The sequence below is a fragment of the Oncorhynchus mykiss genome, chromosome 9, assembly GCF_057628025.1.
Source record: "Oncorhynchus mykiss isolate SJ-2025 chromosome 9, ASM5762802v1, whole genome shotgun sequence".
In the NCBI taxonomy this organism is placed as follows: Eukaryota; Metazoa; Chordata; class Actinopteri; order Salmoniformes; family Salmonidae; genus Oncorhynchus; species Oncorhynchus mykiss.
This window is the reverse complement of record NC_143030.1, coordinates 70,493,824-70,519,433: the sequence shown is the minus strand read 5'-3', so window position 1 is coordinate 70,519,433 and position 25,610 is coordinate 70,493,824. Positions and strand designations below refer to the sequence as shown.

Sequence of the window (25,610 nt, the reverse complement as noted above, 5' to 3'; positions counted from 1 at the left end):
TCTCTGTTCTTCTCTCCTTCCTCTCTGTTCCTCTCTGTTCTTCTCTCCTTCCTCCTTCCTCTCTATTCCTCTCTGTTCTTCTATCCTTCCTCCTTCCTCTCTGTTCCTCTCTGTTCTTCTCTGTTCTTCTCTCCTTCTTCTCTGTTCCTCTCTGTTCCTCTCTGTTCTTCTCTCCTTCCTCTCTGTTCTTCTCTGTTCTTCTCTGTTCTTCTCTCCTTCCTCCTTCCTGTCTGTTCCTAAGGGTGTGCTGGCTCCTGAATATTCTGCCCCGCTAACCTCACTCTCCATGTTACCCAGGTGGGTCCGGGAGTTCCTCAACGATGAGAACAGGGGTCTTGATATCCTGGTGGAGTACCTGTCCTTTGCTCAGTGTGCTGTCATGTGAGTACACACAACCTAAGCTAAGCTTAGCATATCTTCAGGAGACTGGAAGTAATTAGCTACCTAACCAGATTGGCACTGGATCCAAGAAGTGTTGATACAAACAGATAGGAGCTACGGACACACAAAGTGTTGACAGTGCTGAGTAAGAACTTAAACATGAAGTCACTCATAAAAACAGCAGCTCATTACTGTATTCGTTGACGGTCTCTCTCTAGTCTTGTTGTAAACGTTTAGAAATCTCACAGTATGAACTTTGCTATAGCTTTCTTTTATTCCTGGTACTACTACTACTATTACTGCAGACACGGTCATCTGAGACATCCGATTGGCCAGCGGTAGAATCTCGAATCTCGTGCTTGTCTCTGTGGGCTGCTTTTCTGCACGGCAGTCTCAGGGCTACTGTGGCGCATCTTAGAGGGAACATTGCTTATGGGTATTTTTCCAACAATGCAGAGTAAAAGATAAAGATTGAAAATTAAATAAAATAGAAGTAGTGACACAAGGAATAAATAGGTTGGACTTGATTGTCTGTGCTTTTATATTGTCATGCTGGCATATTATGGACCTGAATGGGAATGACTGAGCCTGTCACCTCTGTGTTGCACTAAGCTTTACTGTGCAGTTCTACTGTATAACATAACCTTTGACCTTTTACCAAGCTGCATTTCTAACCTAATCTACTTCGACCCCCGTCTGCCCGTCTGCCCGTCTGCCCGTCTGTCTGTCTGTCTGTCTGTCTGTCTGTCTGTCTGTCTGCCCGTCTGTCTGTCCGTCTGTCTGTCTGTCTGTCTGTCTGTCTGTCTGTCTGTCTGTCTGTCTGTCTGCCCGTCTGTCTGTCTGTCTGTCTGTCTGTCTGTCTGTCTGTCTGTCTGCCCATCTGCCCGTCTGTCTGTCTGTCTGTCTGTCTGTCTGTCTGTCTGTCTGTCTGTCTGTCTGCCCATCTGCCCGTCTGTCTGTCTGTCTGTCTGTCTGTCTGTCTGTCTGTCTGTCTGTCTGTCTGTCTGCCCATCTGCCCGTCTGTCTGTCTGTCTATGTCTACCCGTCTGTCTGTCTGTCTGTCTGTCTGCCCATCTGCCCGTCTGTCTGTCTGTCTGTCTGTCTGTCTGCCCATCTGCCCGTCTGTCTGTCTGTCTGTCTGTCTGTCTGTCTGTCTGTCTGTCTGTCTGTCTATGTCTACCCGTCTGTCTGTCTGTCTGTCTGTCTGCCCATCTGCCCGTCTGTCTGTCTGTCTGTCTGTCTGTCTGTCTGTCTGTCTGTCTGTCTATGTCTACCCGTCTGTCTGTCCGTCTGTCTGTCTGTCTGTCTATGTCTACCCGTCTGTCTGCCCATCTGCCCGTCTGCCCGTCTGTCTGTCTGTCTGTCTGTCTGTCTGTCTGTCTGCCCGTCTGCCCGTCTGTCCGTCTGTCCGTCTGTCCGTCTGTCCGTCTGTCCGTCTGCCCGTCTGCCCGTCTGTCTGTCTGCCCATCTGCCCGTCTGCCCGTCTGTCTGTCTGTCTGTCTGTCTGTCTGTCTGTCTGTCTGTCTGTCTATGTCTACCCGTCTGTCTGTCCGTCCTTCTGCTTGTCTGTCCGTCCGTTGCCCAGGTTGAATTTTGAGGGTCTGGAGATGGGGGAGGAGATTTCCCTGGACAAGTCTAAGTCCTGGAGTAGGTCTATAGAGGATCTCCATCAGGGCAGCACTCAGCCTTTCTGCAACACGCTGGTCCGCTCTGCGCGCCAGTCTGTTCTCCGGTACGTATCGTTTACTACTGTGTTGCTGCTGTTACTGTGCCTTGCTCCATTAACCCTTGGCCCTGACGTATGTCAGCATGTTAGCATGTCAGCTAGTCCTCTGCTATGATGATGATGATGATGCTGGTGGCATGATGTTGAGCTGTCTGGGTCTGGAGAGGACGTGATAGGATAAGATGATAAGAGTCGTCACTCCTGAACTCACTGCAGGGGGTTGTGGGTTAATCTGTCTGCTGTTACAGGGACAGAGACGGAGACAGAATGGTTGTTTTTTGGCCGTCTGCACTGTGCGTTTCCTTCCATGTTTGATGGTCTTCCTCCATCCAGATGTGTTCCACTGTTCTGTCATGGACAGATTAGGCTCAGCTGTTCTGAGCTCCACATGTGGGCCGTCTGCCCTGTGATTCTTCATCCAGTGAGCACATCAAGCCAGAGAGAGGAGACCCAGGAGATTCTGTATCAAAAAGCAGAAGCAGAAAAGATATAGGCGAGAAAAGAGAGAGACAGAAAGATGAGAGGATGTGGAGGATAGACTGCTCTGTGACGCACAGACATAAGCCTGGGGACAAACGGGTGTCAGGAAACCACCCAGAATGCATCAGTAACCACATGGGCCATTTCGGGTCCCTCTGCTCTGCCAAATACCCTCTGTGATTCACTTTGAGCTTGGTGGTGCTGGAGCACAAACCCAGTAGATACAGTCACATGGCTGCCAGATATTGTGCAGCACTGAGCCTCATTTATACCTCACTTCCTGCTGTTCCAAATCAAGATGTCACAAAACACAATATGAACGCACAATGAAGATGGGCTCTGACTGTTTAGATCAACCAAGAACAATGAAGTGGAATCATACGTTGTTGTTGTTGTTGTTTTTGTCGTATGATAACTAAAGATTGAATAAAAACATGTTGTTGTTGACCTTTGCCCTCTGTTGCAGCTATGGCACAGCACCGAACAGCAAAACCATCAAGAACTCACTACTCGTGAGCCAGAAGGACGACGTGCACGTTTGCATCATGTGCTTGCGAGCCATAATGAACTACCAGGTACTGACTGGGGATATCCACTATCAAAGCAACCCCCTGTCACCAATATACATTATAACCACAAATCACTATTCTCTCTCGTTACAAAACAAATGGAAAGGGCATATGCAGCCTAATTTTCTATTTAAGAGTCTGCTGTCTGCTGAGTCTGCTGTAGATGTGTGTAATGTTTCCTGTATGAGCCGCCACAGAGGAGAGTGTTCTTCTGTTTGACCACATCTGGTTGTATCTCTGTTTCCTCTCTCTCCAGTATGGCTTCAACCTGGTCATGTCGCACGCACACGCAGTCAACGAAATAGCCCTCAGTCTGAACAATAGGAACTCGAGGTGAGCAGAACTCAGGCCCGGCCCTGCCTCCTTAGCTTGAGAATAGCCATTGTAAAATATTCTTATAAAGATTCTTATACAAACCAAGTTAGTGCAGAGAAAACCCTTGTCACAAGTGAGGATGAGCCAAGCAAGGAGGCAGTCCTTGTATGCACAAGTCTGACCCACAATAAGAGGTCAAGGTAAGAACTCAGGCCACCTCGCCAGCTTGAGAGTATTAAGGGTGGGTCAGGGTGTAGATCAAGGTGTAGGTCAGGCAAAAGGTGAAACATTTGATCAGCCTGTTCATATGATACACCTCTCCTTCTCCACGGGGCGCGGGGGGCTCCCATCGGCATTCTCTGTGAAGTTGGGGGGGGGGCTCCCATTGGCTTCTCTGTGAAGTTGGGTGGGGGGCTCCCATCTGGCAAAGGAATGATTTGCATCCAAAATTGCACCCTATTCCTTATTTAGTGCACTACTTTTGAGAAGGGCCAATAGGGCGCTGGTCAAAAGTAGTGCACCATGTAGGGAATAGGGTGCCATTTGGGACAAGCCCCGTTATACATCCAGTGTGTTAGAGGAATGTTTAGTATAGAGGGGATTACAGTGTTAAAGCGTCATAATGACCTCTTTTAGCATAAGTTCTGCTAGAGCCGCGATCCGTCCCTGCTATCCTGCTTCTATGTGGGTGTTAAACATCAAAGTATGGATTTATGCATTACAGCTTCTCTATGTCTTCATGCAGTGCTTTACCAAGTGTTTAGAATGTATACAGTTGATGGAGAGATGACATATCTTTATAGATTAAATGTATCAAAGCCATAGTGTGGTGGACGTGAACCACATACAGGTGGAATACAGTTTGTTTTTTGTTTTGTCTACAGGACTAAAGCCCTGGTTCTGGAGCTGCTGGCTGCGGTGTGTCTGGTTAGAGGAGGCCATGAGATCATACTCTCTGCCTTCGACAACTTCAAAGAGGTGCAGTACAGCACACATCTACAGGAAAATGCTAACAATAGTTCATCCACCAGATCTGATTCAGATACTTTCAGGGTTTGATTGTGTGCCAGGTGGATTGGGTTTAGGGCTGTGGTGGTGATTGTCAAGCAAATAACTGTCAGTCTCATGGTGATTGACCCTTAAATTAACATAAACACATTTAGCATCTCCTAGCTTTCACACATACAGTGGGGCAAAAAAGTATTTAGTCAGCCACCAATTGTGCAAGTTCTCCCACTTAAAAAGATGAGAGAGGCCTGTAATTTTCATCATAGGTACACTTCAACTATGACAGAGAAAATTAGAAAAAAAAATAGGATTTTTAATGAATTTATTTGCAAATTATGGTGGAAAATAAGTATTCTAAATATTTTCTCCAAACGATTTGAGGGAGTGCGCACATGCGGCTATTCTGTGTTGAGTGGTTAACTTCTTGGCGCACTCATCCCGCTAGCGGGATCATTTTCGTCAACATCCGCTGAATTGCAGAGCGCCAAATTCAAATTAAATTACAAAAAATATTTAATTTTCATGAAATCACAAGTGCAATATAGCAAAACACAGCTTAGCTTGTTATTAATCCATCCATCCAGCAGCAAAGTAGATTGGTCACGAAAGTCAGAAAAGCAATAAAATGAATCGCTTTCCTTTGATGATCTTTGGATGTTTGCACTCACGAGACTCCCAGTTACTGTCACGTTCTGACCTTAGTTCTGTCATTATATCTTTGTTTTAGTATGGTCAGGGCGTGAGTTGGTTGGATTGTCTATGTTAGTTTTTCTATAATTTGGGATTTCTGTGTTCGGCCTAGTATGGTTCTCAATCAGAGGCAGCTGTCAATCGTTGTCCCTGATTGAGAATCATACTTAGGTAGCCTGGGTTTCACTTTTGGGTTGTGGGTGTTTGTTTTCCGTGTGAGTGGTCCACACGGTACTGTTGTCGGTTTTGTATATTCACGTCATCGTTTGTTGTTTTGTTCGAGTGTTCTATTGTCTTTATTTAAAACATTATGGACACTTACCACGCTGCGCATTGGTCCTCCGATCCTTCTCGCTACTCCTCATCAGAAGAGGAGGACGAGAACCCTTACAATTAAACAATAAATGTTCCTTTTGTTCCATAAAGATTATTTTTATATCCAAAATACCTCCATTTGGTTGGCGCGGTATGTTCAGAAATCCACAGGCTCGAGCGGTCACGACGGGGCAGACGAAAATTCCAAATAGTATCCATAAAGTTCGTAGAAACATGTCAAACGGTTTTTATAATCAATCCTCAGGTTGTTTTTACAATAAATAATCGATAATATTTCAACCGCATTTTCAATAGGAGAGAGAGAGAAAATGTCTGCTCCAAGCTACTTGCGCATGCAAAACTCTGCTGGCACCCAGCCATCCACTGACGCAATGTGATCTTTCTCACTAATTTTTCAGAATAAAAGCCTGAAACTATGTCTAAAGACTGTTCAGACCATGTGGGAGCCATAGGACAATGAATCTGGTTGATATCCCTTTAAATGGAGGGAAGGCATGCAATGGAACAGGGAGCTTTCAAAATAGAAGGCATTTCCTCTTTGGATTTTCCTCAGGTTTTCACCTGCAATATCAGTTCTGTTATACTCACAGACAATATTTTGACAGTTTTGGAAACTTTAGAGTGTTGCGTATTCTAGATTCTGTGCCTGAGAAATAGGCAGTTTCATTTGGGTACGTTTTTCATCCAAACATCAAAATACTGCCCCCTACACTCAAGAGGTTAACAAAGAAATAGGTACTCCTATATGCTTATTTTAGAGTTATTAATGTAACTTTAGTTGTTCTACAAATGTTGGCCTATATGTTTTGATTTGTAACATTGTAGGGCTGCATGATGAGACTCTAATGATGATTTGAAAAAAGTTGCTTGAAAGGCATGTTCTCTGCTTTGTTTTCTGCGCAGGCTGTACACACTACATCAGTTACTCATTCACAATTTGACAAGCACTTGATAATCCCTCGAATTTCACAGAAGCATCCCCTTTGTGGCCGTAATGCCCCCTAAAAACATCCAAGCCTTTTGCAGCCCAGAGTGTTGCATTGTGTCCTTCTCCCTGAGTGTGCTGCCGTATCCGAAGCGTCTCACTCACACGCCTCTCCGTCACGTGACGGGACGCAACCGCGGGCATCCTTATCCAATTCCGAGGTGCAAATGGAAGATATTGGAAGAACTGTCCACATTTACTTTTCGTCAGCCAACAAGATGAGTAGGCCTAACGAACAGCAAAAGCACTAGCCTATGTCAATCTACTTTCCCCATAGTACAAAAGCCAACCTACTCTATTCTGTGCGAGAAATAATTTTTTCAAACATAGTCTGGGTCAGTTGTGGGATGTGATAGATCCCAAATTAATACAAACCTTTTTTTATGCAATGTGGCTGACGCAACAGATCAGAACGTTGAGCTTAAAATGTTGATCATTATTAGGCTATTCCTTCACATTATAAGCGCAGCAATGTGCACATGGTAGTGGGCTATACATGTGAATGTTCCATTAGCGGAAAACGCCATTATCAAAAGTGACTGCAAATGCAATTATGCATGTAATGCTTTTATTATAAAGGTACATTTTTATGGTACAAATGATCTCCCCCAAACTAGAAACTCACGCACTGCTTATATATGTGTATATACCTGACCATAGAAAACGTTTTATTCTTTATGTTGGTTAGGTCGGGGTGTGACTAGGGTGGGTCATCTAGGGGATTATGTTTCTATGTTGGCCAGGTATGGTTCCCAATCAGAGGCAGCTGTTTGTTGTTGTCTCTGATTGGGGATCATATTTAAGCAGCCATTTCCCCTATATGCTTTGTGGGATCTTGACTATGGATAGTTGCATGTTAGCACTATTGTTAGCGTCACGGTTTGTTTGAGATTTATTGGGAAGATCCCACCAACAGTGGACCAAGCAGCATGCCCAGGAGGAAAGCCAGGAGTGGAGGACATCCTGGACGTGGGAAAAAATTATGGCAGGAGATAGAAGCCTGGCATGGAAGCAGGCGGAGGCAGCGAGGGAACAACAGCGACGACGCCAGGGTTCGCGGCCACGATGCAAGCCCCAAAAATAGCACACATTTTTTGGGGGGGGGCACACGGAGTGGTCGGCAACGATGAGGGGTGAGTCAGAGACCGAGGAGGAATATTGGGACAGATTGAGCGAGGAGTGGGCAGCGAAAGTTGAGGGGAGTGAGCCAGAGCCAACTCCCCGTATTCACTGTGGGGTGTGTGACCGTCCTGAGCTGCGTGTCACCAGCCCGGTACCACCAGTGCCGGCCCCACGCACCAAGCTTCGGACAACGATCTACGGTTCGGAGTCCCCAGCGACGACCCACGGTCCGGTTCCTCCGGCGACGACCAACACTCCGGAGCCTCTGGCGACGACACACGGTCCGGTTCCTCCGCCGACGATCCACGGTCCGGAGCCCCCGGCGACGATTCACGGTCTTGAGCCCCCGCCGACGATCCACGGTCCGGAGCATTTGGCGATGATCTATGGTCAGGTTTTTGTCAGGTTTTGCAGTCGAAGTCATTTGGCTGTGATACAAACCTTATTAAAACATATAGGCCTATGGGCTAGGCTACATGAGGTGTGATACTAACCTTATTAAAACATATAGGCCTATGGACTAGGCTACATGAGGTGTGATACTAACCTTATTAAAACATATAGGCCTATGGGCTAGACTACATGAGGTATGATACTAACCTTATTAAAACATATAGGCCTATGGGCTAGACTACATGAGGTGTGATACTGACCTTATTAAAACATATAGGCCTATGGGCTAGGCTACATGAGGTGTGATACTGACCTTATTAAAACATATAGGCCTATGGGCTAGTCTACATGATGTGTGATACTGACCTTATTAAAACATATAGGCCTATGGGCTAGTCTACATGAGGTGTGATACTGACCTTATTAAAACATATAGGCCTATGGGCTAGACTACATGAGGTGTGATACTGACCTTATTAAAACATATAGGCCTATGGGCTAGGCTACATGAGGTATGATACTAACCTTATTAAAACATATAGGCCTATGGGCTAGGCTACATGAGGTGTGATACTAACCTTATTAAAACATATAGGCCTATGGGCTAGGCTACATGAGGTGTGATACTAACCTTATTAAAACATATAGGCCTATGGGCTAGGCTACATGAGGTGTGATACTGACCTTATTAAAACATATAGGCCTATGGGCTAGACTACATGAGGTGTGATACAAACCTTATTAAAACATATAGGCCTATGGGTTAGACTACATGAGGTGTGATACTGACCTTATTAAAACATATAGACCTATGGGTTAGACTACATGAGGTGTGCGACTATGATTCCAACAAGTCACAAAAAAAGGCAATGTTTCTTATGCTGGGCATCATTCACAAGTGATAATGTATAATTCACAAGTGATAGGCTAATATTGTCACACATCTCACACATCAGACTATTATTGATTTAATCTTGTCTTTACATATGCTAAATAATATACGTATGACATTTGCTATGATTTAGAATGGACCATTATCATGCACCTGTATCGGAACGGGCAGCGGAAACAATACATGTAATCTATACACTTAAATAGCGAATGGAGGATGTGTTTCCCCATGGTTTATTTTCATGCCAGCCAGGTAGGCTATACTCCTGTTGTAAAGAGAAGCAATGTGCTTAATATTAGGAAGTTGAAAAATAAATATAGTAGGCCTAGCCTATAGAACGCTGATGGGAGCGCCTCTTTTTAATAGAGGCCATCATTCTGTTTTCTCCTGCAATTGTATAGCCCATAGAAATGTTGAACATGAGCTCATGGGCTATCATGAAGTGTTTGATTAGATTTTCAGTTACATTTGCTTTGATGTTTGAGTGATTAGAGGGACAATAGAGTACCAGGCAGTTAGCAAGTTTGGTAGGCTACCAATGACCATCAGCAGCATCAGAGCTTGGAGAAGCCTAATTACCGTGACTAAAAGTCATGCCGGTGTGGCGGCAATACGGTCACCGCAACAGCCCTAATAGGGTTTATACATTTGGGACTATTCCACTGGTTCCATTGTGCCATGCAAGCTCAATCAATAAAGCAAATACTACTTGAACACAGTTCTGCGAGGCAAAGGCCAAAACCCTGCCATGTATAGGGCTATTAGTCTCATTAAGCCATCAGATATGAGGTGACCTTGATAAGGTTCAACTCCCCTTTGGGAGTGAGTGGATCACAAAGGTTTGCTTAGCCTTTACAGCCTGAATAGTCATCTAAACACCGGAACAACCCAATTACTCTGAGCAATCTGCAGAGCCCCAATGCTCTAATCAGCCACCCAGTCACAACAATGTGGGATTCAACCAATAGCTTTGTAGTGGGATTTTAAAATATTTTGGGCCCTTGTAAAAAAAAGTGCAGTATATAAGAGATAGGGTGCCATTTGGGAAGCAGACCTGGTTTATAGCCATATTAGTACTGTAATGAAGTATTTATTACAGCACAACAACTCTAGGTTAAAGAATGCTGATATGGAATAAGGGATTGTGTCTTTATTCAAATCTGAGGGTTATCTTTAGGTTGGGAAATCCTCTCTGTGTTTGTGTGTAACCATTTGTATGTGTGTGTGTGTGTGTGTGTGTGTGTGTGTGTGTGTGTGTATGTGTGTGTGTGTGTGTAATCAATTGTGTGTGTGTGTGTGTGTGTGTGTGTATGTGTGTGTGTGTAATCGTTTGTGTGTGTGTGTGTGTGTGTTTGTGTGTGTAATCGTTTGTGTGTGTGTGTGTGTATGTGTGTGTGTGTGTGTGTATGTGTGTGTGTGTAATCGTTTGTGTGTGTGTGTGTGTGTGTATGTATGTGTGTGTGTGTAATCGTTTGTGTGTGTGTGTGTGTATGTGTGTGTGTGTAATCGTTTGTGTGTGTGTGTGTGTGTGTGTGTATGTGTGTGTGTGTGTATGTGTGTGTGTGTGTGTGTGTGTGTGTAATCGTTTGTGTGTGTGTGTGTGTATGTATGTGTGTGTGTGTAATCGTTTGTGTGTGTGTATGTGTGTGTGTGTGTGTGTGTGTGTGTGTGTGTGAGTATGTATGTGTGTGTGTGTAATCGTTTGTGTGTGTGTGTGTGTGTGTCTGGCAAGATCTTTATCCCTTTGCCTTATTTTCTTATGTTCCCTTCCCATGAATTCCTATAATCAGGAGGTATTTTCATTCCAAATTGAGTGTGTTGACCTTTGCTTACACTCATATCCTTGGCATCCCAGGTGGCATTTTTTGTTTGTTTTGATCATACTTCATGAATATATTGAAGTCTATTGAAGTATATCCATGATAAATTTACTTTTGTATATTTTAAATGATCTAAATTGGAATAATTTCAAATATATTTAATGCCTTTAATGTCAACTTTCTTAGTGTTTCATTAGGCATTCTGTTGGGAAGGAAGATTATCAGTAATTCAAAATAAAAAGAAAAGGTAAATAGTCACTCTCTAACCTGAGACTCTGTAATACAGCACAGGAACTGTATTTTACAAAGAGACAGCCATACATTATGTCAAATTTATATAAAAAATATTGGACCATATCGGACACTGAAGTGGTTCAGAAGGGAACATAACTGAACTGCATCCTACTCTACTGGACTGGAAAATTACTTTTTTCACTGCTTGGCAAACCTCCCCAAAAGATACTCAGCTCTGTATTGATCTAATACATACTCATTATTTTCCTTTTCAGGTGTGCAAGGAGAAGCATCGCTTTGAGAAGCTGATGGACTATTTCCGTGTGGAGGACGGGAACATCGACTTCATGGTGGCCTGCATGCAGTTCATCAACATCATGGTTCACTCAGTAGAAGACATGAACTTCAGGGTTCACCTGCAGTATGAGTTCACCAAGCTGGGCCTTGACGACTACCTGGAGGTATGGAGGACGCTATAATTACAATATAATAATTCATGTAAATCATGTGTTCATGAACAGTCACTAAAACCAGGGCCTGGATTTTACCTGGTCAGGTCAGGAAAAACTTCTGGCCCAACATCTACTTGAATGAAGTCTCCAAGGAGCCACACATAGGCTATTTCTTATGCCTTTTGATATCGCATTTGAAGGCAGGAAGTGGAAATGGTCATTTTAAGTTCTGTCCTTTTTCCAAGATGCCTTTAAATGTTACCTCTAAGGTATGTGTCTTACTGTGACTCACTGACCTGAATCTCTCCTTCTCTCCCTACAGAAATCCAAGTACACAGAGAGTGACAAGCTGTCAGTCCAGATTCAGGCCTACCTGGACAATGTGTTTGATGTGGGCGGGCTGCTGGAGGACGCGGAGACCAAGAACGTGGCTCTGGAGAAGGTGGAGGAACTGGAGGAACACCTGTCCCACGTAAGAACCACCAGACCACCAGACTGACCACCAGACTGACCACCAGACTGACCACCAGACAACCCGACTGACTACCAGACCACCAGACTGACCACCAGACTCACCACCAGACCCCCAGACTGACTACCAGACCACCAGACTCACTACCAGACCACCAGACTGACCACCAGACCACCAGACTGACCACCAGACCACCAGACTGACTACCAGACCACCAGACTGACTACCAGACCACCAGACTGACCACCAGACCAACAGACCACCAGACTGACTACCAGACAACAGACTGACCACCAGACCACCAGACTGACCACCAGACTGACCACCAGACTGACCACCAGACTGACTACCAGACAACAGGCTGACCACCAAACCACCAGACTGACTACCAGACAACAGACTGACCACCAGACCACCAGACTGACTACCAGACCACCAGACTGACCACCAGACCACCAGGCTGACTAGCAGACCACCAGACTGACCACCAGACCACCAGACTGGCTACCAGACCACCAGACCACCAGGCTGACCACCAGACAAACCACCAGACCACCAGACTGACTACCAGACCACTAGGCTGACCACCTGACCACCAGACTGACCACCAGACTGACCACCTGACTGACCACCTGACTGACCACCTGACCACCAGGCTGAGAAATAGACTGACTGCTAGACCACCAGACTGACTACCAGACACCAGACTGAGAAACCGACTGACTATCAGACCACCAGACTGACCACCAGACTGACCACCAGGCTGACCACCTGACTGACCACCTGACTGACCACCAGACCACCAGACCACCAGACTGACCACCAGATTGACTACCAGACACAAGACTGAGAAACAGGCTGACTACCAGACCACCAGATGGACCACCAGACCACCAGACTGACTACCAGACCACCAGACTGACTACCAGACCACCAGACTGACTACCAGACTGACCACCAGACTGACTACCAGACACCAGGCTGACCACCTGACTGACCACCTGTCTGACCACCAAACCACCAGACTGAGAAATAGACTGACTACCAGACCACCAGACTGACCACCAGACCACCAGACTGACCACCAGACTGACTACCAGACACCAGACTGAGAAACAGACTGACTACCTGACCACCAGACCACCAGACTGACTACTAGACTACCAGACCACCAAACTGACCACAGACCACCAGACTGACCACCAGACCACTAGACTGACTACCAGACCACTATACCACCAGACTGACTACCAGACCACTAGACCAACAGACTGACTACCAGGCCACTATACCACCAGACTGACCACTAGACCACCAGACTGACTACCAGACCACTAGACCAACAGACTGACTACCAGACCACTAGACCACCAGACTGACTACCAAACCACTATACCACCAGACTGACTACAAGACCACTAGACCACCAGACTGACTACCAGACCACTAGACCACCAGACTGACTACCAGACCACTAGACCAACAGACTGACTGCCAGACTGACCACCAGGCTGACCACCAGAACACTAGACTGAACACCAGGCTGACCACCAGGCTGACTACCAGACCACCAGGCTGACCACCAGGCTGACTACCAGACCACCAGGCTGACCACCAGACTGACCACCAGAATGACCACTAGACTGACCACCACAATGACCACCAGGCTGACCACCAGGCTGACCACCAGACTGACCACCAGAATGACCACCAGAATGACCACCAGGCTGATCACCAGACTGACCACCAGACCACCAGACTGACCACCAGACTGACCACCAGAATGACCACCAGAATGACCACCATAATGACCACCAGGCTGACCACCAGGCTGACCACCAGACTGACCACCAGACTGACCACCAGAATGACCACCAGAATGACCACCAGAACGACCACCAGGCTGACCATCAGGCTGACCACCAGACTGACCACCAGACTGACCATGAATTCTATATGTGTCCTTTTCCCTTCTGAACATTTGACATGAAAACGGTTCCGTGAACAAAGTAATCAGGTACATCACTATTGTCTTTTCTGGTGTCAGTCCGTCAGTAATACAAGAAAACAATCCACCAAACTGTTCCAATGACAGAAAGGTCAGAGTTAGACGTGCCGTCATCCTAAGAATTTCAAAACAAACCCTGCTTTCAGGGACCAGGAATTATGGGGGAGGAAGAGAGCGAAACATTCCACCCTATGAATTCCTTTAGTTTACAACACGTGTTATCTGTCCAAATTCAAAAGTGAAAACTGTGTCAGTTTTAACACTGCCTGGGTCATGTTACTAGTTATATCACATTTTTTATTAATGCTGCAGAGATTACAGTTCAGGAGAGAGAGAGAGAGAGAGAGAGAGAGAGGAGAGAGAGAGAGAGAAAGAGAGAGAGAGAGAGAGAGTGGGGAGAGAGAGAGAGAGAGAGAGAGAGAGAGGGGGAGAGAGAGAGAGAGAGAGAGAGAGAGGGGGAGAGAGAGAGAGAGGGGAGAGAGAGAGAGAGGAGAGAGAGAGGGGGGAGAGAGAGAGAGAGAGCGAGAGAGAGAGAGAGAGAGAGAGAGGAGAGAGAGAGAGAGAGAGAGAGAGAGAGAGGGGGGAGAGAGAGAGAGAGAGGGGGAGAGAGAGAGAGAGGGGAGAGAGAGAGAGAGGAGAGAGAGGGGGGAGAGAGAGAGAGAGAGAGGAGAGAGATAGAGAGGAGAGAGAGAGAGAGAGAGAGAGAAAAAAAGAAAGAAATAGGGAGTGGATCTGGGCGAGATGCCCGCGTTGGACTTTACTGGATCAATGCTTTAATTCATCTCCTCCTCCCCTTTCTCCATCCCTCTTGTCCCATCTGTTCACTCTCCATGCCTCCTACCTTCTCTTTCTTTGCTCACCCTCCTGTCCACCCTGTACTAGGTGACGGAGAAGCTTCTGGACGTGGAGAATGAGACCATTATGAAAGTGGCTGACCTGGAGAAGCAGCTCTTGCAGAAGGACAAGGATCTCCACGTCATACGGGTAAGATGAGCTGGGGTTCACGATTATGATACCGATTTCAATTATCATTATATTTCTCATATACAGTATCAAATGTATGATTCAGAACAGCAATAGTATGTCTCAATGTTTTATTAATATGTTGTTGTGCAACAGTGTTTTACAACTCCTGGAGAACTATATGTACAGCAATGGCTGTTTGGCAAATTGATTGTCAGGAAATGGAGTGATTATGATCCTGTATAGTTTGTGGAGTCATCATAGTGTGGTTTCTCTCTCTGTCTCCCTCTGGTGTTCTGACCCAACAGGAGACGTACGAGTCGACCAACACCCAGGTCCACACCCTGAGGAGGATGATCAAGGAGAAGGACGCTGCCTTCCAGAGGAGCTTCAACATCGAGAAGCGCCTGCTGGAGATGGAACAGCAGGGGACCATCCGCCTCCGCAAGCAGCCAGACGGGGACATCGCCATCGAGCCCCTGGGAGGGGGCGGTGGTGGTGGTGGTGGAGGAGGAGGAGGGGGTGGAGGTCCGGGGGTGCCTCTCAGTGACTTTGGGCAGAACGGAGGGTTCTCAGTGGGGCCTGGAGGAGTAACAGGGCCAGGAGGACCAGGAGGACCAGGGACTAGTCTACCAAGGGCCAGTGAAGCACCACCTCCTCCTCCCCCCCCTCCACTTCCCTCTGCTCTAGGTACATTACCATGCACAGTTATAGTCTTTCACATCATTGTGCCGACTCCAAGTGTACTGTGTTGGCCTTCCATTCACATTGTCCTTCACAACAGGGGTTCTCAACCTTTTCCATTCTGAGGCCCACTGAAAGGTTCAGAATCACTGTTTACAGCATGGTTCCAGGAACTATGGTAACACACACAGCTGGATGGACGCACAAAATTTGTGTATGCCACCATAAACCAATATGAATGATCTTTTATTCATTGTACTGATTTGATACAGCCTGTTAGAGCTCCACTAGTCTCTCTCACAGATATTCATAATCTTGAGATTTTATTATGGCTCTGATGATAGACTGCCGTTGTTTTATGCTGTGTTCGTCTTGTGTTCCACAGGAGAGAATGCTCCATGCCCACCCCCACCCCCTCCTATGGCCCCGCCTCTACCAGGAACTGCTCCCAATTTCATCCTCAATATGGGCCTATCAGGTAAGAGCTAGTATCAGCATCTAAATATACTTAAGGTGGAGTATAGAATGTGTTCAAAAGAATACAGTACACTATACAAGTCGGATTGTGTGATATGCCTGATTTTTTATGTAATGGTTGTCCTGATTTTCTATGTAATGGTTGTCCTGATTTTCTATGTGATGGTTGTCCTGATTTTCTATGTAATGGTTGTCCTGATTTTCTATGTAATGGTTGTCCTGATTTTCTATGTAATGGTTGTCCTGATTTTCTATGTGATGGTTGTCCTGATTTTCTATGTAATGGTTGTCCTGATTTTCTATGTAATGGTTGTCCTGATTTTCTATGTAATGGGTGTCCTGACATTCGATGTAATAGCTGTCCTGATTTTCAATGAAATTGCTGTCCTGATATTCTATGTAATGGCTTTCCTGATGTTCTTTAAATTAATAATAAGCACTCTAATTTTGTCGGTTTGCAGCTATCAGGATCAAGAAGCCCATCAAGACCAAGTTCCGTCTGCCTATATTCAACTGGACCGCTCTGAAACCCAACCAGATCAACGGTACGGTCTTCAGTGAGATAGATGATGAAAGAGTACTAGAGGTGAGTCTACCAGTTCCGGACAAATTTCCCTTTACGGCCTTCATCTGACAGTTTACATCTTAATTAGGGGCCTTCTTCTGACAGTTTACATCTTAACTAGGGGCCTCCATCTGACAGTTTACATCTTAATTAGGGGCCTTCATCTGACAGTTTACATCTTAATTAGGGGCCTTCATCTGACAGTTTACATCTTAATTAGGAGCCTTCATCTGACAGTTTACATCTTAATTAGGGGCCTTCATCTGACAGTTTACATCTTAATTAGGGGCCTTCATCTGACAGTTTACATCTTAACTAGGGGCCTTCATCTGACAGTTTACATCTTAATTAGGGGCCTTCATCTGACAGTTTACATCTTAACTAGGGGCCTTCATCTGACAGTTTACATCTTAATAAGGGGCCTTCATCTGACAGTTTACATCTTAATTAGGGGTCTTCATCTGACAGTTTACATCTTAATTAGGGGCCTTCATCTGACAGTTTACATCTTAATTAGGGGCCTTCATCTGACAGTTTACATCTTAATTAGGGGCCTTCATCTGACAGTTTACATCTTAATAAGGGGCCTTCATCTGACAGTTTACATCTTAATTAGGGGCCTTCATCTGACAGTTTACATCTTAACTAGGGGCCTTCATCTGACAGTTTACATCTTAATTAGGGGCCTTCATCTGACAGTTTACCTCTTAACTAGGGGCCTGAGTTGTTCTTTGTCATGTTGGGTGGTCAGGAAAATAGGCCCTCAAAGCCCTACTTCTAACTCATTCAAGGCCCCACTCCTAATTCATTCAAGGCCCCACTCCTAATTCATTCAAGGCCCCACTCCTAATTCATTCAAGGCCCCACTCCTAACTCATTCAAGGCCCAAATCCTAACTCATTCAAGACCCAAGTCCTAACTCATTGAATGAAACATTCTTCTTCTCATAGAAAATGGACATGCATTGAGGTATATCACGTTTGACTGAGTGTGTCGTGTGTGTTGTCTGTCTATAGGACCTGGATGTGGAGAAGTTTGAGGAACTGTTTAAGACCAAGGCCCAGGGTCCAGTGGTGGACCTGAGTGGCCCCAAGACCAAGGTATCTCAGAAGGCTATCAACAAGATCTCCCTGCTGGACGCAAACCGCTCCAAGAACCTGGCTATCACCCTGAGGAAGGCCAACAAGAGCACTGAAGAGATCTGCAAAGCCATACAGACGTATGTACTGTAGCCTATACCTCACTCTCTATCAATTAATCACATCAACAATTCAGTTGTCACAAAGTGCTTTACAGTAACCAGCCGAGACTTTCAAAGAGCAAGCAGAAGCACAGTGGCAAGGAAACACTCCCTAGAAGGAAGAAACCTAGAGAGGAGCCAGACTCAGAAAAGAGGCCCATCCACTGGCTCTAACTGCATCGTGTCCAGTTCTAGCGCTTATGTTTCCAACCTGTCTCCTGTCCTGTCTGATGTTTCCAACCGGTCTCCTGTCCTGTCTGATGTTTCTAACCTGTCTTATCTGATGTTTCAAACCTGTCTTATCTGATGTTTCAAACCTGTCTTATCTGATGTTTCAAACCTGTCTTATCTGATGTTTCAAACCTGTCCTGTCTGATGTTTCTAACCTGTCTCCCCGTCTGATGTTACTAACCTGTCCTGTCTGATGTTTCTAACCTGTCTTATCTGATGTTTCTAACCTGTCCTGTCTGATGCTACTAACCTGTCCTGTCTGACATTTCTAACCTGTCCTGTCTGATATTTCTAACCTGTCCTGTCTGATGTTACTAACCTGTCCTGTCTGATGTTACTAACCTGTCCTGTCTGATGTTTCTAACCTGTCCTGTCTGACGTTTCTAACCTGTCTTATCTGATGTTTCAAACCTGTCCTGTCTGATGTTTCTAACCTGTCCTGTTTGATGTTTCTAACCTGTCCTGTCTGATGTTTCTAACCTGTCTTATCTGATGTTTCAAACCTGTCCTGTCTGATGTTTCTAACCTGTCCTGTTTGATGTTTCTAACTTGTCCCGTCTGATGTTTCTAGTCTTTCAGTATTGTAACCTGTACTATCTTTCTCTCCCTATAGCTTCGACCTGAAGGCCCTGCCGGTGGACTTTGTGGAGTGTCTGATGTTTCTAGTCTTTCAGTATTGTAACCTGTACTATCTTTCTCTCCCTATAGCTTCGACCTGAAGGCCCTGCCGGTGGACTTCGTGGAGTGTCTGATGCGTTTCCTTCCAACGGAGGCGGAGGGGAAGATGATGCGTCAGTACGAGCGGGAGCGGCGACCGCTGGACGCGCTGACGGACGAGGACCGATTCATGCTCTTCTTCTCCAAGATCGAACGGCTCACCCAGAGGATGAATATCATTACGTTCGTAGGGAACTTCTCAGACAACGTCAACATGCTAACCCCGCAGCTCAACGCCATCATCGCAGCGTCCGCATCCGTCAAGTCTTCACCCAAGTTAAAACGAATGCTAGAGGTAAGGGTTCTCTCATCGTCCATCATCAATGATTAAACTGGTTTGAATTGGAAGAGAAGCATCCTTTCACATTAGCAGTCAGTGGTGAGTTTCCCAAAATATTCATAGCACAAAGATCATCCAGGTCAATTGTAGGCAATGGACGAAAGATGCTCTTAGTGTAACAAATATGTAGGGAAACCAAGTAGCTTTTGCTTGACCACTGCCACATTAGTATGGTGCTAAGATGTTTATTCTTTACTTTCTGTACTCACACAGATCATCTTAGCCCTGGGAAACTACATGAACAGCAGCAAGAGAGGATCTGTGTATGGCTTCAAACTACAAAGTCTTGATCTGGTGAGTACTGTACGATACAAAGTAGCACATTCTAGAGAGCGGCTCTCTGTAAGTCCTCAAGAGACTGCTCAAGGGCTACACTTTTCAAGGTGTACTCCTCCAGAATGAAAGGGCCATGTATTCTGGACATGTATTCAGTTCCAGGTAGTTCCAGGTAGTACACTTGTACACCTGTTTCAAGGTTTCAAGTTCATGGTTGTGTATATATTTTTCTCTGTCAACTGCCGGACACTAGGTATAAAAGGCGCCATGTGTACCAGTGGAGGCTGAGTGTTGAAGGATCATAATAATGGCTGGAACGGAGACAATGGAATGGCATCAAACCATTTATTTGATGCCATTCCACCTATTCCGCTCCAGCCATTATTACGAGCCCTTACTCCCCAATTAAGGTGCCACCAACCTCCTGTGATGTGTACACTTGTTTCAAAATGTACTCCTCCAGAGCGAGTGAAAAGAGCCTTGACTGATATGGAATTCTCTCCTCCCCCAGCTACTGGACACTAAGTCTACAGACAGGAAGATGACTCTGCTCCACTACATAGCTGTGGTTGTCAAGGAGAAGTACCCTGAGCTGGCTAACTTCTTCAACGAACTGCACTTTGTGGACAAAGCTGCTGCAGGTGACTACCGAGTTACACACACAGACACCATGCAACTTGAATGGATTATTCTCTTCTCATTGTACAAAGACTATAGTACATGTGATGCACAGTTGAAATAAGGAGGTTTGATATTGTGTGTGTGTGTGTGTGTGTGTGTGTGCGTATTTCTCTCTCTAGTGTCTCTGGAGAATGTGCTGCTGGACGTGCGGGAGCTGGGTAAAGGGATGGATCTGATCAGGAGAGAGTCTAGTCTCCATGACCACTCTGTTCTCAAGGGCTTCCTCCAGACCAGCGACACTCAGCTGGACAAACTGCAGAAGGATGCCAAGACCGCTGAGGTTCTCACGCCACCTCCATCCTATCAAAACTACAAACTGAATTTTTCAACACTGACGTCTCTAACATTTTAAACTTATACCCTCTTCCACTACTCAAAAAACATTTTGTTGATCGCTAAAGCAAGCACACAATTTTTCTTCAGGAAAAATACCTGTTCTAAAACTACCAACTGGTCAAAACACAACACAACTTACTGTAACATGAAACAACACCTCTTCCTTCTGAGACGCAGCACAACAAAGACCTGTGCAACAATACAGCAAAACACTATAAAAAAATACTTTGTTAAGGTTTGCAATGTTGACAAATGTTGTGTTCTACCCTTGACACGTGTCTCTCCCGGGTCATTTCTAGGAAGCCTTCAACAATGTGGTGAACTACTTTGGGGAGAGCTCCAAGACGACTCCTCCCTCCGTGTTCTTCCCTGTGTTTGTGCGATTCATCAGAGCTTACAAGGTAAGGAAGGACCAAACAACACACATCTTCTACAGGGATCACATGTATGTAACAGGCCACTTAGCGAACGCTGTCATCCAAAGTGACTTATTGTAAAGTGAGTTCATACATGTAGGATGTGTATGTGATCCCTGTAGGAAATGAAGCCACAACCTTGTAGTGCTTTGATGTGTGTCAATAGCGCCACACTTTTACCAACTGAGCCTCACAGGGCCATGTTCAGGAGAAGCTTACTCTTTCTGTCCTATGGGAGTTATCCTAACCTTGAGTTAGTCTGGCTGTTGTCCCGCTGCCTCCCAGAGAAAAGCAGAACGGCCTGTGTGCCACAGGACAGGGTGTGGACTGGAGTAACAGGTCTAATAACAGGAAGGGCCAGCTGGGTCAGAACGGTAGTGGTGGTGTTTAAACTGGGCCCCGTCTTCCCCCCTTCCCACCTGCCTTCCCCTCCTGCCCCTGCCTCCCCCCTCTGACCCCTGGACCGATGGCCCGCTCTCTTCCTCTGCCTCCCCCGGATGGACAGCTCTGTCCTGCGACACAGACACCTTCCTGAGATTGTTCTCTACAAGGATTTATGGATCTGTTAAAGAAACGTGCAGCTAAAGGATCTGTGTGTGTGTGTGTGTGTGTGTGTGTGTGTGTGTGTTAGAGAGAGAAACAGGGAGGGGAAGAGCAAGAGACACACACAAACACACAGAGAAAATGAATGGTGCTGACTGTTTAGCTACATGAAAGTATGTTATCTCTATGTTTACTCAACTCCCAGATCCAGTTCTGCTATTATAAAAGAGACCAAATCTTTCCATAGCTTGGCTTAGCCAAGTTTTCTCTGAATGGCGTGCATTTTGTGATGTCCTCCCTACAGGATGCAGTGGAGGACAATGAGCAGAGGAAAAAGCAGGAGAAAGCCATGAGAGAGAAGTTACTGGCTCAGGAGGCCAAGCAACATGACCCCAAGGTACAATACTAGAAGTCTCCCTAGCCCTGATTCTGACAGACAAGGCCCAAAAAGCCAAAAGATGCTCAATGATTGTTTAATTAGCAAATTTAGGCATAACATGCCAGCAGCAAATGCTGACACTGCACATCCAAATATATCAGACCAAATTATGAAAGACAAGCATTGTAATTTTGAGTGAGGAAGAGGTAAAAAAGTATTGTTGACTATCAACAAAGACAAGCCTGTAGCGGCAGATCTCCTCTTCGTCTGAAGAGGAGTAAGGATCAGACCAAGATGCAGCGTGGTAAGTGTTCATGACGATTTATTTAAAAAACGAACTGAACACTGAAATACAAAACAATAAACGATGGGATGAAAACCGAAACAGTACAGTGTGGCGACAAACACACACACGGAAACAAACACCCACAAACCAACAGTGAAACCCAGGCTAACTAAGTATGATTCTCAATCAGAGACAACTAACGACACCTGCCTTTGATTGAGAACCATACTAGGCTGAACACAGAAACCAACATAGAAAAACAAACATAGACTGCCCACCCCAACTCACGCCCTGACCATACTAAATAAAGACAAAACAAAGGAAATAAAGGTCAGAACGTGACAAAGCCACCGGGGTCTGACAACTTAGATGAAAATCTCTGAGGACAATAGCGGACGAAATTGCCACTTCTATTTGCCATATCTTCAGTTTAAGCCTACTAGAAAGTGTGTGCCCTCAGGCCTGGAGGGAAGCAAAAGTCATTCCGCTACCTAAGAATAATACTTTACTGGCACAAATAGCCAACCAATCAGCCTGTTACCAACCCTTGGTAAACTTTTGTAAAAAATGGTGTTTGACCAGATACAATGCTATTTTACAGTAAACAAATTATAGGGAAGGACATTCAACAAGCACAGCACTTACAACAATGACTGAGATAAATATATGATAAAAAGATTGTGGGGGCTGTTTTGTTAGACTTCAGTGCGGATGTTGACATTATTGATCATTGTCTGCTGCTAGGAAAACGTCTGTGTTATGGCTTTACACACTCTGCTATTTTGTAGATAAAGAGTTACCTGTTTAACAGAGGGTGTTCTTTAATGGAAGCCTCTCCAACATAATCCAGGTAGAATCCGGAATTACTCAGGGCAGCTTCCTAGGCCCCTTACCTTTTTCAAACTTTACTAATGACATGCCACTGATAACTCAACACTATATACATCAGCTACTACAGCGACTGAAATGACACTCAACAAAGAGCTGCAGTTAGTTTCAGAATGGGTGGCAAGGAATAAGTTAGTCCTAAATATTTCCAAAATGAAAAGCATTGTTTTTGGGACAAATCATCCACTAAACCCTAAACCCTGAACTAAATCTTATAATGAATAATGTGGAAATTGAGCAAGTTGAGGTGACTAAACTGCTTGGAGTAACCCTGGATTGTAAACAGTCATGATAAAAACATATTGATACAACAGTAGCTAAGATGGGGAGAAGTCTGTCCATAATAAAGCTCTGCTCTGCCTTCTTAACAGTACTATCAACAAGGCAGATCCTACAGGCCCTGGTTTTGTCGCACCTGGAGTACTGTTCAGTCGTGTGGTCAGGTGGCACAACAAAAGACTTAGGAAAATTGCAATTGGCTCAGAACAGGGCAGCACGGCTGGTCCTTGGATGTACACAGAGAGCTAATATTAATAATATGCATGTCAATCTCTCCTGGCTTAAAGGGGAGGAGAGATGGACTTCATCACTACTTGTATATGTGAGAGGTGTTGAATGCACCGAGCTGTCTGTCTAAACTACTGGCACACAGCTCAGACACCCATTCATACCCCACAAGCCATGCCATCAGAGGTCTCTTCACAGTCGCCAAGTCCAGAACAGACTATGGGAGGCACACAGTACTACATAGAGCCATGACTACATGGAACTCTATTCCACATAGAGTAACTCACACAAGCAGTAAAATTAGATTGGAAAACAACCAGATACACCTTATGGGGACTGTGAAGAGACACAAACACAGGCACAGACACATGCAAACACACACGATAACATACGTACTATACACACACTTACACATGGATTTTGTGTTGTAGATGTGGTAGCTGAGGGCACACACTTAATCTATTGTGAAATCAAATGGAATCAATGCGCATGTGCCGAGTACAACAGGTGTAGACCTTACAGTGAAATGCTTACTGTTGTGAATGTATTATAATGTTTTTAAAATTGCATAACTGCATTAATTTAGCTGGAGCCCAGGAAGAGTAGCTGCTGCTTTAGCAGGAACTAATGGGGATCCATAATAAATCTAAATCCAAATACTAAAACTGGACTCAACGAACATTAGTAACATTGAGCTTAATGTGCTCTAGAATTTAGACTAAATGATGGATATGACCACCTGGCTGACCACCTGACAGACCACCAGACAGACCACCAGACAGACCACCAGACAGACCACCTGACTGACTACCTGACCACCAGACTGACCACCAGCCTGACCACCTGACTGACCAACTGTCTGACCACCTGACTGACCACCTGTCTGACCACCAGACAGACCACCAGACTGACCACCTGACTGACTACCTGACCACCAGACTGACCACCAGCCTGACCACCTGACTGACCAACTGTCTGACCACCTGACTGACCACCTGTCTGACCACCAGACCACCTGACTGACCACCAGACCACAAGGCTGACCACCAGACTGGCCACCTGACCACCTGGCTGACCACCTGGCCGACCACCAGGCTGACCACCTGGCTGACCACCTGGCTGACCACCAGGCTGACCACCTGACTGACCACCAGTCCACCTGACTGACCACCAGACTGACCACCTGATTGACCACCTGACCACCAGGCTGACCACCTGACTGACCACCAGACTGACCACCAGACCACCTGACGGCCACCAGGCTGACCACCTGACTGACCACCAGACCACCTGACTGACCACCAGACTACCAGGCTGACCACCTGATTGACCACAAGACTGACAGACAGCAAGATTTATACAAATCTCTGCTGTTGAAAACTAAAAGCTAGTCTAAAGTAAATGGGCGATAATGTCTCGATGCTTTTTACAGTGGAGATTGACTTTATAAATTGTCTGGCTGGACTGATGAGAAAATGGATTGCGCAGTGATGGAACAGGGTAAATAGGCATTTCAACGTCATAGCTTTAGCCGGCGGTAACTTGTGGAATGTCTGGAATGCGGTATTAACCAATCAGCAGCCAGGATTAGACCCACTTGTTTTATAATTCTCAATATAAGGCTTTCACACTTACTATAAGGAGTTTATGCATTTGTATGATTGAAACGATCCTCTGGCAGCTCAAGCCATTTAGGCAGAATTTTATGTTCTTCCTCCTCTCCCTCCCAGGTCCAGGTAGTGAAAAAGAGGCAGCAGCAACAGGAGCTGATCTCTGAGCTGCGTAAACGCCAGGCCAAGGACCACCGACCCGTATACGAGGGGAAGGACGGCACCATTGAGGATATCATCACAGGTGGGCTCGATATGCAGCCTCGCTGGTAGCCACGCAGAACCCAGCCATGCCCAGTAGGAGCCCCAGGTCCCCTAGTCCAAGCCCCAACCCCAGCCCCATCCCAAGCCCCAGCAGCCCCAACCCAGCCCCAACCCAGCCCAAGCCCCAGCAGCCCCAACCCAGCCCAAGCCCCAGCAGCCCCATCCCCAACCCAGCCCAAGCCCCAGAAGCCCCATCCCAAGCCCCAACCCAGTCCAAGCCCCAGCAGCCCCAACCCAGCCCAAGCCCCAGCAGTCCCAGCCCAAGCCCCAGCAGTCCCATCCCAAGCCCCAGCAGCACCAACCCTAACCCAGCAGCCCCAGCCC

The 25,610-nt window shown here is 45.9% G+C and overlaps 1 protein-coding gene across 5 annotated transcripts in view; it reads left to right on the top strand.

The window, feature by feature from the left end:
* Positions 1 to 25,610, top strand: part of LOC110532685 (formin-like protein 3) — a 101,666-nt gene that overhangs the window by 58,051 nt on the left and 18,005 nt on the right. For all 5 annotated transcript variants that reach the window (XR_016483407.1, XM_036988710.2, XM_090185211.1 and 2 more), the window contains exons 4-22: positions 298 to 381; positions 1,967 to 2,113; positions 3,054 to 3,162; positions 3,413 to 3,489; positions 4,356 to 4,449; positions 11,227 to 11,412; positions 11,726 to 11,875; positions 14,766 to 14,867; positions 15,155 to 15,536; positions 15,916 to 16,008; positions 16,469 to 16,593; positions 17,589 to 17,791; positions 18,752 to 19,055; positions 19,314 to 19,394; positions 19,888 to 20,017; positions 20,177 to 20,337; positions 20,693 to 20,794; positions 21,657 to 21,749; positions 25,143 to 25,266. Coding sequence is in view for 4 of the 5 variants with exons in the window: in XM_036988710.2 (XP_036844605.1) it covers positions 298 to 381; positions 1,967 to 2,113; positions 3,054 to 3,162; positions 3,413 to 3,489; positions 4,356 to 4,449; positions 11,227 to 11,412; positions 11,726 to 11,875; positions 14,766 to 14,867; positions 15,155 to 15,536; positions 15,916 to 16,008; positions 16,469 to 16,593; positions 17,589 to 17,791; positions 18,752 to 19,055; positions 19,314 to 19,394; positions 19,888 to 20,017; positions 20,177 to 20,337; positions 20,693 to 20,794; positions 21,657 to 21,749; positions 25,143 to 25,266 (2,747 nt within the window). In the remaining variant the exon portion in view is untranslated. The remainder of the gene's footprint in view (positions 1 to 297; positions 382 to 1,966; positions 2,114 to 3,053; positions 3,163 to 3,412; positions 3,490 to 4,355; positions 4,450 to 11,226; positions 11,413 to 11,725; positions 11,876 to 14,765; positions 14,868 to 15,154; positions 15,537 to 15,915; positions 16,009 to 16,468; positions 16,594 to 17,588; positions 17,792 to 18,751; positions 19,056 to 19,313; positions 19,395 to 19,887; positions 20,018 to 20,176; positions 20,338 to 20,692; positions 20,795 to 21,656; positions 21,750 to 25,142; positions 25,267 to 25,610) is intronic.